Source organism: Trematomus bernacchii, unplaced genomic scaffold (assembly GCF_902827165.1).
Source record: "Trematomus bernacchii unplaced genomic scaffold, fTreBer1.1, whole genome shotgun sequence".
Taxonomy (NCBI): domain Eukaryota; kingdom Metazoa; phylum Chordata; class Actinopteri; order Perciformes; family Nototheniidae; genus Trematomus; species Trematomus bernacchii.
This window is the reverse complement of record NW_022987714.1, coordinates 2,785,443-2,804,839: the sequence shown is the minus strand read 5'-3', so window position 1 is coordinate 2,804,839 and position 19,397 is coordinate 2,785,443. Positions and strand designations below refer to the sequence as shown.

Genomic DNA, 19,397 nt, shown 5'->3' with positions numbered 1-19,397 from the left:
GTTCATTAGACGAGTGTCTGCTGTACTGTACTTTACTGGATGAGAATTGAGACCGAATGAGTGAGGGTAATGAAAGGGTTGCAATATATTTCTGAGTCAGCCTTTATAGAGCTGATATTAGCTGACATTAGTTTGTCATCAAAGCTCTAGTCCCAGTTGATTATACAAGCGGGAGTGTGTGTTCAGTGTGTTTACAGACCTGGACAGCTTCGGTAACAGATTGTCACTTACTGTCAGATCACATATCAGATCACATATCAACTCACCTGTTCTAATCCCATCTTTTATAGCTGCTATTTTTGAGATTAGTTTAAATGCACACCAAGCTCGTACAGGTGAGTCAAATAAACACTCCATCTGTTAAACTTACATTAACCTTTTAGCAAAAGCTGCCTGCTGCTGTGGTTTCCTGAAGTAGATGGCCTGTGACTTACAGTATAGAGACACAAAATAGACAAACAATAACAAGCACATTTAAGCCAACTGTAGAATGAGATCCTCTTCATCTAAATGCAGTGTGCTGCGTCTTGTGAGTGTTTAAGCAATTCTGAACAAGTGAGCCCTAAGGGGCACATCTCTATTGGTCGACTGTAATACTCTTACAAGTTATTATTGTGCATAACTGGAGTGTGTGCCTCAGGAGCTGTGGGTAATTGTATTCCCCTTCAGATTTACCTGTGCAGGGCTAAAGTCATCTATTGTAATGTAAGTATAAATATACAAGAGTTGTCCCTGGGGAAAGCTTCTGTTGGAGAGGCTGAGAAACCTCTAACCTCTGTTTTGAAATGGTTGCAATTATGTTGTATTTTTCTTTGTACATTGTGTAAATAATAAAATACTGTAAAACCTCATTTATAGTTTTATCTAATAATTACACAGCTTGAAATAAGCATCCCTCTGACAACGTCTCCATTTGACATCTGTAGTTAAAGCCTTTATATAAAAGTGTGTAAACACACCCAGTGGTGGCCTATTCAGAGTGCTGTAAAGTAAGCCAGGGTGGTCTGCTCAATGTGGTGTATCTTTATTTATGGTGCGGGCTGAAAGGCTATTGGGTTTCATGTGTGGTTGAGGCAGGATCACTGGGAGATTACCGCTGGGCTGGGAACCGCCAGCGCAGAGCGTACACAGAGGCCTGCCTGTGCCCCTGGCCTCACTTTGACCAACGCTCTGGGCCTTCCTGCATCCGTCAGGCCCCCTGGGACCAGCCTGCACTCAGAGGAGAATTACTGTATAGTGCAGCTATAGCCAGGATCAGAGTGAACAACATCAGAGCAGCAGCAATCCTACATGTTGGCTTTTCACCTGTAGTACTGTACAGAATCGCACAACATAAAACTGAATGGCATGCCTCTGAGGTTTCGGATTGAGCGTCTTCTTTTTTTGTTTGTAAACGTTCCAGTTTTTTTTCCTTCGCCATAGCCAACCTTCACTGGTCCTCTGAGCATGTTGCAGATGCATACTGGGTGTAGAGAGCGTAATGATAAATATTAGACCGACACTGATGGTGAACCATACTCTTTAGACTAGTAACTGTTGGCACAATGTTAAAGCCTTGGACATTGAGTCGTTTTTGGATCGTCTCATTTTTCAAAGCTCTCAGCTAGTGAACCTGTGCAGCAATGTCTTACCAATAACAATAGCACTTATCGCAGTGTTCCCTGCGGTACAATTAAAATTCCGTCAGAGTCTTCAATCTGCCTCCCAGCCATGCCTGCTGTTTCTCGGCCCTCCTGGGCCACGTCAATTCCTCTGCTGCAATGTATAATTCACGAGCCACCAAACAGCACTGAGGACTCACCTGGAGACGAACAGGCCCAGCAATGCAGAACTGCACAGGGGGAGACATTGAACATGAGACCTGGGAGACATGTGCAGGGGGTGAGGTGCGTGTGACATGGTACCTCAAGTCGGCCCAGGCTTCTATGATGTCAGGGTCACCCTGATAACATCGCCTCTCCGTTGGGATCTTTAGACTTCTTGTCTTCCTCAGTGAGACATCTAAGCTTTTTTTTCTGCCCTTTCTCCTTTCGTCTTCTGAAAGACAATTGTGGTGTCCTCTAAAACTAAATTGGATGTATATCTTCTATTTGCAGACAATTCCATAGTGATGCATTGGAGTAACCTGTGGAGTCTCTGAGTGGTTGCTTTTAGTTAAAACCAATTAGAAATGACCAGAAATAACAGCGCCTGGAGACAGAGAAGTCATTTTTCTCTTGAGCCTCCCCAGAGAGTTGGCCTCTCCATGGATTAAGTGTTTTAGTATATTAGGGGGCAGCTGATTAGAATCATTGTGCTTTTTTAATCATTAAATTTTTTGCATTTATGGTTTATAGCAGTAAAATAACTAATAAGGCTAAGTGTGTCACTGCAAAAAGGAGGATTGTTTAAATGACTTTGTGTATGAAACTTGGCCTTCCCAAAGACAGTTAAAGTTAGAACAGCACAGAGGTCCTAGAATCAGCCCATCCATCTTTTTGTATGACTTTTGATAAGATGAGTTACATTATGGCAAGAGTAACTTTGGATCTTATCCTTGTACTTATGCTGCACTTTACGCTGTTCAACCTATACTACATTATTTGATTAAATATATATTAAATACATGTAAACATGCCTAAACAGACTACCTAAACAAGTCACCTAATGAAAATTCTAGTTTATTTCAAGCCTGAATTGGTCCTAAATTACATTTGTACAGCACCAATAATAACAGCAAAACATGTTTTCTGAGGCTTATGGTGGCTGCGAAGAGAAACACATTCATTGCTTCTAATTATTTTCTCTCAGGCAATTTGTCAGTCGGGCAGGGAGCAGCACTTACAAGATGGAATACTGAACGTGGCTAAATCTATCATTCCTAAGATGACCATGGCTTAGGCACCATCATTAACCAGCAACCTCAGGAGTAGCCTAAAATTAACATTCCCATACAACTACCATCATTAAGACAGGACAATAACCAAACCTCCTCCTTATAACTTTTTTTCACAGGTCTTATTAACTGTAGAGACTGTGTACTCTTGCTATTCTCCGAGGCCTTCGGTATTGACCTGTAGGTGTCTATCCCGTCCCTCACTGGGCCCTCGCCGGCTCTTCCTGCATCTGGGCCGTTGCGCTGGCTGTGTCCTTGTGTGCGTCAGGTGTGCATCAGTGGCATGTGGAGCAGGCGGCAGGAAGCGAGCCTCCCTGTCTCCCCAGACTGAACAGTGAATGAGGATAAGTGAGGAGCGCCAGTCAATGAATCAAGCAGCAGGAAGGGAGCAGCCAGGGGGGGAGTGTGACGTCCCCACGGGAGAGGCCTCGCATTAGGAACTTCCTCGTCTGTGTGTTTCTGGCACAGGTTAAATGGATCGCTCCCATTAGCGCGCTGAGAGGACAGCTCCATTATATGAAGGAGACTGTAACTTTGAATGTCACGGTGCAACAACCCCAGAGCACGCCTCGTCTCCCAGGGAGGCAGGGTGACAATAACCATCCATGATAATCATTCCCTGTCAGGCTTTAAGGAACCTGAAATTATGACGTACAGCCTGCCATGTGCCTCAGACTTCATTACAGCGCTGTCACTTTGAGACGCCGGCGATGGCACGGCGCTCTACAGCCGGTTGCAGCACTGTGGCTGCCAAAACCCAGACTCACTCTCCTCCTGTCTAAGTGGCATGTTTACAGGATGTGTGCCCCCCTGCAGATAGATGTGGTGGAGGTTAACCTCCAGTCACCTGCACAGTTCCTCTCTTCCTCCATAGCATAGGCGATGTCTCATGAGAATATATGCTGAATTGTTTACCAATGCTAGAGAAAATATGACTGATCAAAGGCCAAACAGTGACAACTTTCCCTCCTTCCATTGTGACGAATGGTAATGTGGAAATTAGAATTCAGCTCACCGTGCAGACAACAGGTTTGCCTTTTAACTTCAATATCTTTAGTGCCTGTAGAAATAATCTCCTCAAAGCACATTGCTGTTTATTTACGTTGATACTTAAGTTGAAAGCATGTTTACAGCAGCCTGTTAATCAGCCAAGGAGAGTTTCACCTCCACAGTGACCTTTGAACCTGCCATCCAGTGGAGAAGACATGAGCTGGCAGGCATTGCCAATGTCAGCGCCCAGAGCAAACTCCTTCTTCCTCACCGCCTGACTCACTCATTGGCTTTGTGGCCCCTTCTCCTTGCCACCTCCAATCACAGCGCTCTGAATGACACACAGAGGAGGAAGTGGGCCCACTAACCGCCCCTCCTGTTCCTATAACCTGCATAGCAACAAGCCAAATGTGCCTTTGATGTAAAAGGATAGAATTGAGGGTTACTCTGCACCTTACAACGAATTTATGAAAGGAATTGTTTTCATATAATTAGGTGGTCATGATGATGCTGCGTGTGGGAGACAAACTACATTTGTCAGGGCTCCTTATTAGACAGACACACACACTCTTACACACACACTCACACAACATGCTTTGGCTGAGTTTCTTTTGGAAGTTTGTGATTTATAGTACAGTATGTCTTTCTGTGAATCTGTTTCTTTATTGACTTATTAAAAAACCTTCTAAAAGTATGCTGCAGAGTTTCTGACCAGTAGGTGCAAAGTAGATAAACCATTTGTTTTTCTAGCACAGGCATGAGGACACACTTGCACACCACAAGCATGGTGTTGATGTGGTACACATTTCTGCTGACTGAAGAGGGTATTGCATTTTTGCAATAACACGCCACAACAGGTAGCATGGTGGACAAATAAGACAGGCAAAATGTATCGCGGGAAGATTAAAACAAAGCAGGTTTCAAATTGTTTTTCTTCGAATTTGTATTTGGTGGAACATACTGTAGGGCCTCAAGATACACACAATCCTTTGTGTAAAGAAAAGTCCAAAGATCAGTAAACAAAACTGTGTTTGTTTACACAAATAATTCCCCAGGGTAGTTTAACAGTAAATATTCCTCCTGAAATAGTTTTGACCTCATGTAGCTTTTAGATATAGCATGTTAACTATTGTGCGGTACATTTAAGTTAACTAAGTATCAGAATTACACTTTAATGAACATTTCTAGTGGGCCTCATTGTATTTAAAAGGATATATAATGATTATTATGGTTGTTTATGTACTGCATCTTTAAAGTAGCTTTGAAGATCTGAGGTTTTCATGACAGTTCACAGTGCCAGATAAATGTAGACTTTATCAGTTCCCCAGCCTGTGACAGCAGACAGCTCCTGAGTATCTTCAGTGTGGTCTCTGTGGCTAGCATTGGGCGAAAGCACACATGTATAGTAAACACTGTCTCTCTCACGCAGACCTGTGTGTCTTTCACTTCCTTTGTTAAAAACATTGTGCAAACCAAATGGTGGTTTACAACTTCAAGATCTGAGGTCGCACTAAAGACACTCAGGCTATTTCTTTCAGTTATATGTCACATTTTACATGAAATAAATTGCCTATTATTAAATAATAACTGATTGTTCCAGGCTCCCCTAAAATAGTCTGTGAATGTCTGCATGTTGTGTCTGTAACACAGTAATACTTGACAAACAGCCAGGAAAAAGCTGCTTATATGCTATTTCCTTCTAATACAGTTTCCACTAAGCACACCAGCTATGTTCCTTACATGGTCTAAGAGGTTGTCTCACCCATCAAAACAAAGAGCCAGTTAACTGCTTAATATAAGCTTGTACAGTTGCCTTGCTTGCAGCACCTTGAGACCACGGCTCTTTAATGGACCATCAGCCCTTGCTGGCATCCATGTCATTTGATTGAATTGTAAAATTAAGACTGGATTACTGTTTATTTTCTCCTTGCGTAATGTCACAGTTGGACAGAACTTTTGGCCCTGAGCACTGGAACAATGCTAGAGCTGCATCACAGACTGCTGGCCCCTCGTTGACTGTTTCCCTCTTTCTGCTCCGTGGAGTTGATATTAGTTATGTGTTTCTGAGTGTATGTCTATAGGAGGCTGAAGGGCTTATTTGTTTTCCCCCTCGTTGCTCTTTGACTCGTTTCCCCTCAAACGTGTCTGAAACATTGTTATCTCCGGCCAGACGCCTTTTTTACAGAGAGTTATTGAATCATGTCAACTCGCCGTCCCCCGAGTTTCAAATGCAAGCTGTAGAAAAATTAGCCATTGCTTCCGCATGACAAGTGGGATCTATTAGTGTGCTATCGCCCTGCAAAGCATGAGCATCCGACGGGCCGCTGGGGACCACGGCTGGCTGTGCGCTCGTCCGCGTCAGGCTCCCGGGGCATTAGACCAATGTTGCAGACAGGAGAAACAGCCGGAGCCACAGCAAGAACCAAAGTGGCTCACTCGATGAGTTGACACCCGAAGGGGCGAGGAAAGGCAGCATGAGCAGTGGCAGCCCCGCTCCACCTCAGCCTCCGCCAGGTCTGACTCACAGCGCTCAGGCTGGCAACTTGTTTGATAAGCAGTTTGCAAAAACACACAACACTGCTTGTTTCTTATCTATGGTTTATCAAATATGTTCTACATCTACTGGTTTATATTTTCTCTCAGCTTGAGGTTTATATTAAACTGGTGAGTTTCATTGTAGGAAGACTAAAGATGATTATGATTTAGATCCCTCATCTTCTACGCCTCAGTGCTGATTTAATTGCAGCGCCGCTTGCTAATATGTTTGACCTTACTCTTATATGCAGTATAATTCTACATATATGGAAGGTTGTCTCATTGATTAAAATAATTACCGTCCAAATTCAAAACTACCTGCTTGGCTAAATGATTGGACTCTTTAATGGACTCCAGCACAGGCTTGTCTGGAAGTAATATTAGCCTTTAATGGCTGAATTTAGACAATGACATGACCCTGTTACTGCCTCGTGACATTGTCAGTGCTCTGCTTTTTATTACTTATTAAAGCTTTCGAGATCATGAACGTTGCAATTTTCTTGAAAAGGATAACTAGTCTATGATTTTCTGTCGAGAGGTGTTGATTTTAATGGTGCAAAATATTATGTTTATCAGGAAAGGTGTCACACTAGGGTCTGTTTTGGGTCTTTTTAATGTTCCTAGTAAATCACTCATTAATATAATCTGAAGTTACTTTGCCTCCGTGATTATTTCAATTTGATTGTAATGCTTTTGATTCTCTTATCAATCACGATCTTCTTGAAATAATAATAAACCATTCATTGGTTAACAGCTTCCTTGTCTTTTAAATGTGCATGCAAATATTTTCCTGTTATTCTGACTTAATTTGTCTTTGATTGTTTTGATTTATGCTTATGTGTTATGCTTTTTTGATATGTTTTTTGTACATTATTTTATACATTGAAAAAGAGATCCTAATCTCAATGAGACTACGTGATTAAATAAAGGATTAAAACACCAACATTGAGGTCAAAGTGCCTCCATCCAGCTCTGGGCCAAAGGCTTAGTCATGTGCTCAGGTCCAATCAGTGTGACTGCCCAGCAGAATTAGCATTCCAAATGTTGTTTGTTTTAGTATAATTTTGTATTCATTGCCCGCAGAGGATAGAGTTTCACCACCTTGTCGTGGATGTTGATGTAGCATGGCCTCAGGTCAGACACCAGCATACACAAATAATTGCCCTGGGCCTGCCACCTCGGTGACCTTGGACAGTGACAGTCTGTTGGACCACAGGGTCTACCTCTTCATCATCACCATCCTCACCCTCAGTTGGCCTTAAGCAGAGCTCCGTATAAAATATATTTTGTGCTACATATTTTACTGTTGTTTCCTATATATGCTTAATGGTTTCTTTGTTTTCTCTTTACAGGTATCTCAGTAACAAAGAAGACGCATACCTGTGAGTACAAATGTTTTTTTGTAATTACTTTTCATTTCTGTTGCGCTACAATTTGAGGCTGTAAAAGTGTTGTTTGATTCTCAGAAAAGCTCTTCACACTAAATGGGAAGAAACAAATGTACTGTGCTTCAATACAGTACAGTTGATAAGATCATCTTGGTTCTATCTCTGCTGACTCTTCATTCATCAGTGCCTATATGCATATTGTAGCCTCACTAGTATTGCAATAAACCAATACCTTCAATTATATCCGTGCCATCCGCTTCACTCTTTCATATTTTTCTATCCTGGAGAGAATTTGATGATAACCCCAGAGAGGAAATTAAAATGCGATGCAGCCTCATGACTGTTTGATAATCATGCACAGTTAAAGCAGACACTGTGCTGAAGCACCTCTTTGTTTTCTGCAAGGCCTTGCAGCTGAGCAACGCGGATGTGGTGTTGTGTGGTGGTTTGTAACTTCTGAGGCTGCATTAACTACCAAGAGTTTGTATTCTTCAAGCACAGATCATATCACTGCAATTGAAAGATACATACACAGTATATGACACGTCTCACATGTGAGATACAAGACTTCTTTGTGCACTACGAAAATAGTACACAGGCTTCGACTTGTCTAACCAACACTGCCTTTTCAATTTTAGTCAGCTCATGAAGAATTGATGAACAGACAAACCTGTAGAAATCAATGATTTCCAGGAGATTTGTAGTGTATTCTGACACGTGTGAAGTGCAATCGAAAAGTCATGTAAAAATGCTTTTGTGTAGTGCACTGCAGTGTGTCTGTGTATGGGTGTGTGTACAGCTATGTGTGTGTGTTCATACCCCACTGTGTGAACGGAAGAAACTAACCCTGAAGGCTATCCTTTCCCTCTGATCACTCTGATGAAACTTGTGGAGAGGGAAGGCCAGAGGGCTTTTCTGTAAGAGCGGTCGGAGTGTTTCAGATTGTGAGAGGCTGCATCTCGCCCTGTAAAACACCCCTGCTCTTTCTTACATCAGACAGAGGGGCAAAGGATATGATCTTCTCCGCTAGACAGCTATACCTTACTCAAACAGCCCGTCAAAACAGCAGCATGATTGTGTGTTAAGCTATTTGCTTGTCTGGAGGGTCTGTGGTATTTATTTTTTGATGTGTGTGTGTGTGTGTGTGTGCTTGCTCGTGTTTGTGTCAGAATATCTTCAAGGTAGAACAGAAACGCTTTGACCCACCATCCACCGCTCCACTATCTTAATTAGTGCAGCGCTAAGCACCTCTACACCGGAAGGGGGCTCATATCAAAGAGCATGATTTAGGAGTCTTGGGTTCAAAGCCCTGGGCAGAGACTGGACTACGCTGTCTCATATCAGTGAGAAATATTCAAATCTTGTCCATGTGCGGAAATCAAAGTAAAGCCCCTTAACAAGTAGTTGATTGCTGTGCCTCACAGACAGGAAGCGGCTGTTAAACCTTGTCAGAGTTGTGTGCACAAGAAGAAGTTCAAGGGGCCAGTTAATGGACATTGAGAATATGGAGGGGAGGTCTTTCTCAGAGAAGCCTAGTGATTAAATGGCTGCTGGAGTAATAATGAGGGACATCGCTCTGCCCTAATAATCTGGCTGTAGATCTATTTCTGTTCTCGAAGTGAAAACATTGGCTCCCAACGCTACACCAGTGCACACCGCCACTCGTAATGTGAGCTTGGCAGGCATGCTTTTATGTGCATGTGTGTGCAAGTGTGTGTGTGTGTTTTAGGAGGTCTTCCTAGTCCAACCCAGACCACAGGGATGGGCCGTGTCTCTGACTAACTCCCCACTCTGCCTGAGTGATCAAACTGCTGGAAGCTCCCCGCCATGCCAGTCCCCTCATCAATATAAATTACAGGGGCAGCTGTTCACTGGCAGCCTCTCCTCTCCTCTCCTCTCCTCTCCTCTCCTCCTCTCCTCTCCTTTTCCTATCCTCTCCTCTCCTTTTCCTATCCTCTCCTTTTCCTATTTTCTCCTCTCCTGTCCTCCACTGTCTTCTCCTTTCCTCTCCTCCTTCTTTTCCCTCTTCCATCCACCAGGCTGGACTAATCACCAAGCCATCAGAAGGTGAAGCATGCTAGATGAAAACAGATACTTATATCATTGTGCCAATGACTGTGCTGTCTTCTCCCCACTCTGGCTGTTAAAAGGACTTCAGTAGATTTACAGTGTGAGGCATCACCCTTTTTTCTTTCTCCCTTCTCACTTGTTTTTGTACTTCACCATAACGGGTGGTCTCTTGCCAGCTCTGTCTTTAACCACAAAGCTATAGTTCTCAGCAAGAAGTCAGCTGTGGTTTTCCTGTAAAGTTCCCTGACAGTTTTATATATGCTCTGTTGTATTGACTTAAGTAGAAATTGATGTGTCCCTTAAACTGCCAGGGACGTGGTGATAGCAAAAGATCAAGGGCTTAGTTTTTACATTGTAGTTTTACTTTGACGCCGGACACCAGATACACAGTGTCACCTTCTCCTACCTCAGCGAGGCAGCGTTGCTTATAGATGAGTGTCTGTTTGGACCTGTTGAGAGATATGGTGTGGAGCGGAGGATCAGATGCAGCAGCTGATTACTCTGAGATTATACGTCTCACCTCTAATCTACCATCAGCAGTCTGGGACTCTGTCTCACAGCTCGAGAAGCAGAGCGCTAGCTAACGCTCTCACACAGGCCGTGTAGCCAGGATGCTCTTCCGCGAACAGAGCAGATCTCCTGATTACCAACAGCTAATCCTCTCTCTCTCTCTCTCTCTCTCTCTCTCTCTCTCTCTCTCTCTTACAGCTGTAGATGTACAATATACTGATGTCTGACTGACTATGATCAGTATATCAAGTTGCTTGTTTTTTTAAAGTATGCTTTATAACAGACTTGAAAATACATACAACATAACAGTTTGCAATGCTAAACAAAAAAAACCTTACAATGTTTTAATAAAATCCCAACTTGTCCTGAAAACTATTGAGCTGAATTTTCACTATTAACTCGTGCTGAAAAATGTTAGCATCCTAAACACACTTTAAATTAAACAAATATAATTCAAACACTATTCATTCATTGTCACTGTATTTTATTTTATTATATTTCACGATGATATGTGTCATTCTGCCAGTTCACTGTAGTAATGCGGCTATGTAGTGTGTGCTTGAGTTTAGTTTAGGAAAAGAGTGGCCAGAGGGAGGCAGTAGTACAAATGTAACTCCGGGAAGAGAGAAAAGAGACGGATGAGGCTTCCTCTCTGCAGTCTTACAGATACGTAGAGGGTCCCAGTTTCACCCTATATTTATCTCCATTTTGGTGACAGTCTCCTTACACTGATTGAGAAACATGGCCTCGCTCCTGCATCTTCATTTATTTGCTAGCAGCCTGTATTGAGTTTCTCTCGTCAGTCTCACATAGCAATAACACAACAGTCTGTGTTAAAGGAACTAGATGATTGAGATTATTTTGCACTGTCTTAGAAAAACAGAGTGCAGAGTTATAGTGCAATGATATCAGTCATTGAGCAACGTTATAAAGCAAGAGTTTGTTGATTTCATGTCTTTATGCATTTGCGTTTTCTCTCATAAAAGTAGTGTATGTTTGGAACAATATACTAACAGCATTATTAAGCTCAATAATACTCTTTGTGATCACATAGCTCAATGGCAGCTTTTCCCTCCGTAAAGCATCTGAGAATGCTCTCACATCTGAGAATGTGGAATGCTAAGCATTGACTCTGTGAGTTGTGATATTTTCAGTTAATCAAACATGAGATTTATGGTGCTTAATAGTGCTGTACATTGCCAATTTAGGAGAATAATATGTCCCAGTTGCTGTCTAATTTTGCTTGGCAACAGGCGCACTCCTGTGGAATCGCCTGAGGCGGTGTGAGTTGTCTCTGCATAGCTCAGTGTTCCATGCTCAGTGGCTGTTTGAAGGTATTTCATCACATTGTTGCCTTGATTCAGCTCTGTGGGGATTTGTTAGTTGCACTCATGTGGGAAGTGCATCCAGTACATTGTTAAGCTAGGGCTGATAATGAAGATCAGCCAGCCAGAGTCCCCTGAGCTACGCACAGAGAGAGATAGTCTAGTGAGACGCGCAGCACAGACATAGTGGAGCAGGACGAGCACACACAGCAGTACACACAGACGCAGAGGAATCATCAGCACAAAGCATACAACACTGAGCTGTGCTGTAGTGTATTAGAGAAAGAAACACAATACAATAGCGAATTAGATTATTATCATATATGTCATACTCTGTTGTTCTTATACGAAACATTACTCCAAGTTTGTCAAATTGGAATTATTATGTTTAAAGGTTGTTTGAGCAACGATGAAAATATTTTAATGTTGTATCCTTTTTTGTTAGGATTGAAATTGGCAGTACGAGGCCCCAGTAAGCACAGCCACTCTTCGTTATTTGATTCTCAGCATGGTACCAGAACTCCTTGTTTCCTTTTCTCCCAGAGCAACATTGACCGCTTAAATTGACACAATCTTTTTCTCCCTCTGTACTGTAGGTTATGTTTCATCTTACTCTATTTATTTGTGCCACGAAAAGAGTATTCTTTTTGGACATTTTGGTATAATCTATAATAGACGGCTATTCTTTTTCTGAAATAGGTCAGTGTAATCACAACAGTGAGCGATGGACAGTCACTGTAAAAGGGAAATCAATAGAGCTATCTATTTGTCGTAAACCAGGCCAGCATGATTTTTCTCAATTTTTCCTCTGCTTCCATACTCTTTCCTCTCCAACACAATATGGCAGGTTGTCGTTTTTCAGTAAAAGCAGTCTTTCTGCAATTTTGTAAAATTGCAAATGGCCTTTGTACATGCCTCTTTTTATTTTGCATATGTTTCTCTGGATATAGAAGCTTCTTTTTTGTATCACCTCCTGGGGGCCCAGGGTGTTTTATAAGGAGGAGAATGGTAAGGAGAACTGTAGGGGTGCACGGCCGCTTTTTTGTGGGGGAGTTCTGCTTTTGTTGGCTCCTAATCTGGTTCTTCTCTTGGTGCCGGCTCTTTCAGAGAATTTGAGCCGGAGCGAAGAGAGGCCTCGTCAGCTTTTCCCTCACCCTTACTCTTTTGTGTCTCAACGAAAACTGAAAGGCCCTGTCTTGAAGTGTTGTCAGACCGGAAAACAAGAGTAAGTGACATGTGACAAGGACACAATGCTCGGCTGGGCCAGCCAAAGTAAGTGGCCCCATCTGCTGCGGGCGATTTCTCTTCTGCCGCCTGTCTGCCACCTCAGGTGAGAGGGGCTGGGGGCTAGGCGGGGAAGGTGGCGTCTGCCAGGCGAAGCCGTTGGCATGGCTGGAAGGGCACGGACGGCCTGGTGCTCACGGCGGCAAACAGTCGGCCAGACTTTGCACGAGCGCAGGTTATCCGTCACTCATCAGGTTTCCGATGTCTCATCACTTTCCCATGGTGTACACAGAATCAGCGCAGGACAAGAGTGTCAGCATGTAGTGAAAGGTTTGATTCATGGAGGGCGACAGAGGCGGAGGTCATGGAGCTCCTCCAGATATGATCCTGACTGATGCTGATGGGGAAGCTTTAAGATGTGGGCCATAATTAAATGTCCTTGTGCCATCATCAAGTTCCTCAGTCACAGCGATACATATTGAATACAGTATCTCCTTCTCGGAGCTTATCACTCTGACCAGCATGTATCTGATATTAATGGTCTTCACTTCTCACTGAACTGCACTTTGAGACAAAATTAGACTAAAGTGAAGTGGAACAAAATAAAAACTCTTATCAGAAATATCCCATTATGGATGTTAAGGATGGGAAAACTCTGATGCAATATTATGCATGAATAAAGACGGGTAAAATTTACATATATAATTTCATTCCTGAATTATTCAAAAGAATGTTGTTGAATAAACCATGCAACGAGTAAGATGTCCCATATAATAAAATATTTTTGAAATATCTTGTAAGCACCATTTCAAGAACAATCAGAATTGTCACAGTGCAGCAAAGAAAAAAGATTTTTTTTTGGGACAAAACACGACAAAATCGACTGTTTGTATATACCCAGCATGAAATGTTTATTTAAACTTAATTAGATACATTCAAAGTGAGGATCACATCTTTCTGGCAAATAATGTCATCCTACTCAGACACTAAAGAAGAAGAAAAAAAAGTTACATCGACAGAGAAGAAAGCAGACGTGCTCACAAAAGCTTTCGGTGATATTATACATTGACATTTGTGCTGATCGCATTGTGCACATTTTGTTGAATCTGCTTTATTAGAGGAAGGCTGTTTTTTCCCCCGTTGCTATTAATTTGTGTTTCTGTGGGTGTGCAGTGGGAGAACAGAGGGATGTGGTTAACCCATTGTGAAGTTAGCCGTCATCATTAAGATTCTACAGATAACAGGCATGCGGATTTCTCCTGCTCAGCATTATAGGATCCCAGACATCAAAGGCAGGTTTTTATTTTACTGTGTCTGCAGCAGAAGAGGGAAAAAAACAGGAAAGGAGACATGGAGTCAGGAAAATAAGGCAAATTGGGAGAAGAGAGGAAAGCATGTATACCTGCGCGACTCAGGTGACCCAGTGCTCTTTAATGTGTTTGTGCCACAGAGGGTCCCTCCTGCATAGTTAGCTCCTTGCTAAATTGGCGTCCTCTCTGATTAAGTGGCACAGTCCTTAATAACGCCGCGGCCGACCGCAGCATGGTTCACTTTAAAGATCAAGTTCATTTCTCAACATGGTCATTAAAGTGCAGGTCTGCCTAATTCAAATCAATTCACCTACAGTACATGTTTTTTTCCCTTTTCTAACATGCAAAAAAAATGGTCAGCTTCTACTTTCGTCTAGCCTCTTTTTAAATCCAGTCTATGTAAAGGTACTGGCAACAGTGTTTGTACGAATCTTGTAATCATATTTCCAGTTCTACAACAATACAACATCAGAATGAAGCGCCCCTTAATTCAGATGACTTTCTCTTTCAACTTGGCACCATTATGCTCTTGCCATTACATCAGCGTGAGCTGTTCTTCAGTGAGAGTATTGAACGTACAAGAGAGAGAAATATGCTGTTCTCCAGTATTGTGCTGGATTACAGAATCAAGGTCGACTCACAAGACACAGAGCAGCATTATCCCTTAATCCTGTGTTTTGGTTTCAAATAGCCTTTTTACACCTAATCTTCACAAGTAAAATGACAAACATGAATACTGAGGTAGGTATTTAAATGTGTATTACCTGCTATGTTAAGGTCAAAGGCTTATGCTGACTTAGAGTGGCTCTGTATTCTGTAAAAGAACAGACGATCATGTGTTTGCCACTTATTTTGTTGCCTTGTATTACAGAAGTCTTGGGAGTCTTGTGATGAAATATCCCCAGGCGGTTTCAGATGGATAAGTCGAGAACTTTTCATCTTAACTATGAGTCATTTGTTTGTTTTTCTCTAGATACATATTTTCTTCTTTTTTTTGTTGCTTTCACACTTAGTATTTTTGAATGAAGATACCATTCCTCCTTGCATTAACCTCTCACTAAGTTTCACCTGGCCTGCTGTACTTGTGCGCTGTGCGGACAAGCATCCCTGAGTCAACAGATCTAGCGGGTACACCAGTTCCAGCCGAGGCAGTGCCCCCCCCCCCCCCCTCTCCAGGTCTTACTGTGTCCGTCAGGCTCAGCTGTGGCAGAGCTGGAGGAAACTTAAAGGTGCTGTGAAAGACTAAAAGTGGGCCATCCGCTGCTGCCTCCTGTTGACCTACCTTGTTCAGAGGGTCCAGGTACAGACTGATGACAGGACTCCTCCTCAGCGGACCACATTACTAATGTGTGAGGGTGCAAGAGGAGCACACCCAGTGATGAATCACTCCCCTGCACCAATGGCATCCTCATAAGTCAAGAGTAAAAGTGTTGAGAGAGTGCCCAGTAAAAGAGCTCCTTCGTCCCGTCCACCATAGAGAAACTCCATCCAGGCGGCCCCATGTAGGGGGGGGAAGGGGAGTGGGGGCTAAGTGGTGTAAGTCGCACATAGCCTGAAGATCTCCCTCAATCTTGAGAAAACATTAGTCCCTCTGGTGGTTCCCTTGTTTTTATAAAGATCATAGAACTTAGGAAAAGTAACTTTCATGCTTCAACAGAGCCGCTTTTAATAAATGAGAGTAATCTACATTACGTTGATCTGGAGTGCCTCAGCGGACCCTCTGCATTACCTGAAGTCACAGGGAGAACATTTAATATGTGTTAGTTTAAGCTAAAACCGTTTTCTTCTTAGGCTTTCTGCGCTGAGCAGTCACAGGAAACGGCTCTGCCTCATTACTCACTTTGGAGTTTCAATAGAGAGAATAATGGTGGAATTGTTCAGCTTAAAAGCAGGAGAAATAAATGATATAAATGTTGTAAATAGATTTTCTTCTATTGAGAACTTCTTTAATAACACAAATATTGTACATTTGAGTTTTCTTTCTCTATGATCTTATTTTCTTCTATAGCCTTAAGCCAGAAGGTTAACTATTTTAGTTTACACGCCTACCTCCCCCCCAGAGCTTATGTCGGGCTATATTGGTGATGTTAGGGGAGTGTGTAAGTTTGACGCTGGGTAATACATCACACACTCCAGGGGGTCTCCCTGGTATGCTCCTCAATAATGAAGTTCATTCGTTAACTTCTCCCTCAAAGGCCAAGCTCCCCTGCTGCCCTTTTCAACAGCTATCGCAACTCTTACTAGAGTCACAGCACTAACAGAAAAAAGAAAAAACACATCATCATGGTTTTCCCCTTGACAGGCTCAGTGGTTGCGTTTGCAGGGCATGAAGAATAAGCAGGTCCATTACCAATCCCTCATGCCTGGTTATAGCCATAATTATCACAGGGAGAATGACCTGCTCTGTTTGGTTTGCGGTGGAGGGGCTGCGCCTTCTTAATCACCTCCTCCTTCCCTCCTGCCGTCCTCCTGCCATGGAGATGGAGCTGGTTTTGGGGGAGACTTGCCAGTTCATTAGAATTCACAGGGTTCCACCTCCCTGCCTAGCCAGGCTAAGCCTCTCACACAGACTGCCATGCCTGCGATAATCTCCCCTCCTCGTTCCCTTTCGCTCCTTCTCTCTCTTTCCTCCTATCCCTTTCCATTCTGTCCCCAAGGGCAGCTTCGCACAAAGGAGATGCAGTGCAATTCATTGTTAAATCTGATTTCTATTGATCTATTGAAACATTGTTCCGTGAGATATATGATAGCACTCCAGCCGCGCTGATGATCCCTCCTTAACACTGCCTTTTCATCTGATAAACCAAATAAATAAACTGATTTATTCCAGGCACTAAAATGATAACCTTTGTGGCACATATTTTTTCAAGGCTGTATCAATCAACTGAACATCCAGTTCCAGTGAGCAGATTGTAAACACTGTTGTTGCTGCTGAAGTGCCCACCGACAGGCAGAAATGGCATTTCACTTAGCTTAAATCGAGCAGAGAAATAACAGTGACAACTTAGCTGCCACGAAACAAAACATTGACTAAAAAAGTAGGCCTTTTGATGTTTTAATTCAAGTGAAGTGCTTATGATATTGTTCACAGCCTCTCGTCATCTGTGAATGTTAAGCAGGTATGCAAGTCTGCCTTTAATCATATGAAGTGTGGTCAGTCTGTGGAGGACACATTGGCTTTGTTACCACAGTGACAGTACTTAAACATTTTTTCTCTTTGACAAAACCATTTGATTGAATTGATTTGGAGGCTCCTATTTTTGTGTTTGTTCAGAAAAAAAAAGATTTAAATTATACTATAAATAACCGTGACAGTAAAACAAAAGGCTATAGCCCTGTCAACCACTCACTATAAGTACTGTGTTGTTGATTCACATTACATGACAGTTGACGGGTGTACACTTCACCTATGTAGGAATTAGATACTTTCATATTTCTTCCTTTTGACCCTGCTGTTCTATAAATATTGTGACTGTGGGTATGTGTATTGAGTGACAGATAGAAACAGAGAGAATAGTGCTGAGCTGGCCCCGGGGTTGCTGGGTATATAAAGGAGGGCAGTGTATACAGTCACCTGATCAGAGTGTAACTGTTAAGATTGTAAAAAGCACAAGACTTACCTACAGCTGCTACCTTTTAGACTAGACACACTGCTTTGCTCCATGGAAAACCCATTAGCTGTAATGAGTTAACAGCATTCCCTGTAGCCACGCAGAATAAACCCACAGCAGCTGCATGTAGTATGTTTTTAAACTCTCACTTCTCTTATTTAAACTGGTCTTTAAATGCAACCCCCAACAGTCCGCTGGACATAGTGTCCTCTATTTTCACTGAAATAGATATTCCCTTTGTTGTCTGTGTGATTTATTGAAGTCTTCCCACAAGTGGAAGCCCCCAGGAAATTGCCTGGAATGGCCCTAAATTGGTTTATGATTGTGTGGTGTGGGCTGGTGCTGTTATGGTTCTAATATTATGCCCTCCTCTCCTTGGCATCTATATTAAATTGATCTGTATTGTTTTCATGGAGTGCCTGTTGAAGCTTGTTAATTCTACCGCTGCTTCAGGCGGAGAATTGCGGTTCCAAACACCCAGGTGGCTCTTGTGGTGGAATAAAAAGCCTCAACTCACAACAAGATCGAGGCACCGAATGAGGAAGTCCATAACTATTTATCCTGTGGGGTCGGAGGCCGAGGAGTAGATGTTTGCGGCCGGTCCGGAGCTGTTAGAGTTAACATGGATCAGCTGCATGCTGAGCGTGGTATGGCTACTGACAGACTGCTAATGAGGCCATTATCAGCCCCTCTCCTCTCCTCCAGGGGCACCATGGAGGCTCTGCACCTCATCTCAATTGAATACCAATCCACAGGGCTTGTTTACAGTAAATACATTTGCTTGAATTAATCTAAGAGGAGTGCGGGACTCATGACCGGGCTGGTATAGATGCACAAACACAGTATAGTGTCTGTACCAGTCATCGCAACTGCATTAGTTCGATTTAGATGAATGGTCCCAGAGGGATATTTGTTTTCACAAGCACTACACAGAAACATAGACAAAGCAACACACTCATGGACAGTACCGGGAATGTTCCTGCATTCATTAAATTATCCCCGCTCACAACAGTGTTAGTGAGGCCGGTTGTTGAGGGCCGCTGTTGCAGAAACGACAAACCTCCCACTGAATCAAGCTCTTCGACTTATATTTCAAATGTAGATGTAAAGAAATGAAATAAAATCACTCTATTGATGGCTACTCATCAGTGATCTCCACATTATTACCTGCTGACATTTTGACCATCAGAGTCTTTGTGGCTTAATCAATGCACTAATGAAAAGGTATCAGCAGGGTATTGGCATACTGTCACTGCTAATGTGGAGCAGTCAAGGGAGAGCGTGATCAAGAGCAAATGAAGCAGCTTTGCAGGAAACATTTCTCCTTAGGGAGGCCTGGTCTTTTAAGCACAATTATATACAGTTGGAGGCAGTATATTTGTTGTTGAGCTGAAAGCGTGGAACAACATCAAGATTGGTTTACAAGGTTTTTCTCAAAGGATCGTTGTGGTACAATGACAATGAATGTTATTGTATTTGTGGAGCTCACAGTATTGAAAAAAACTATTTTTGATTCCTTTATGAAATATATAGAGAGATAACGGACATTGTGCATCATG

The 19,397-nt window shown here is 42.6% G+C and overlaps 1 protein-coding gene across 2 annotated transcripts in view; it reads left to right on the top strand.

Moving 5' to 3' along the window:
- roraa (RAR-related orphan receptor A, paralog a) overlaps positions 1-19,397 on the top strand; it is a 171,020-nt gene that overhangs the window by 102,591 nt on the left and 49,032 nt on the right. For both annotated transcript variants that reach the window (XM_034141325.1, XM_034141327.1), the window contains exon 2: positions 7,753-7,782. In XM_034141325.1, the coding sequence (XP_033997216.1) occupies positions 7,753-7,782 (30 nt within the window). The remainder of the gene's footprint in view (positions 1-7,752; positions 7,783-19,397) is intronic.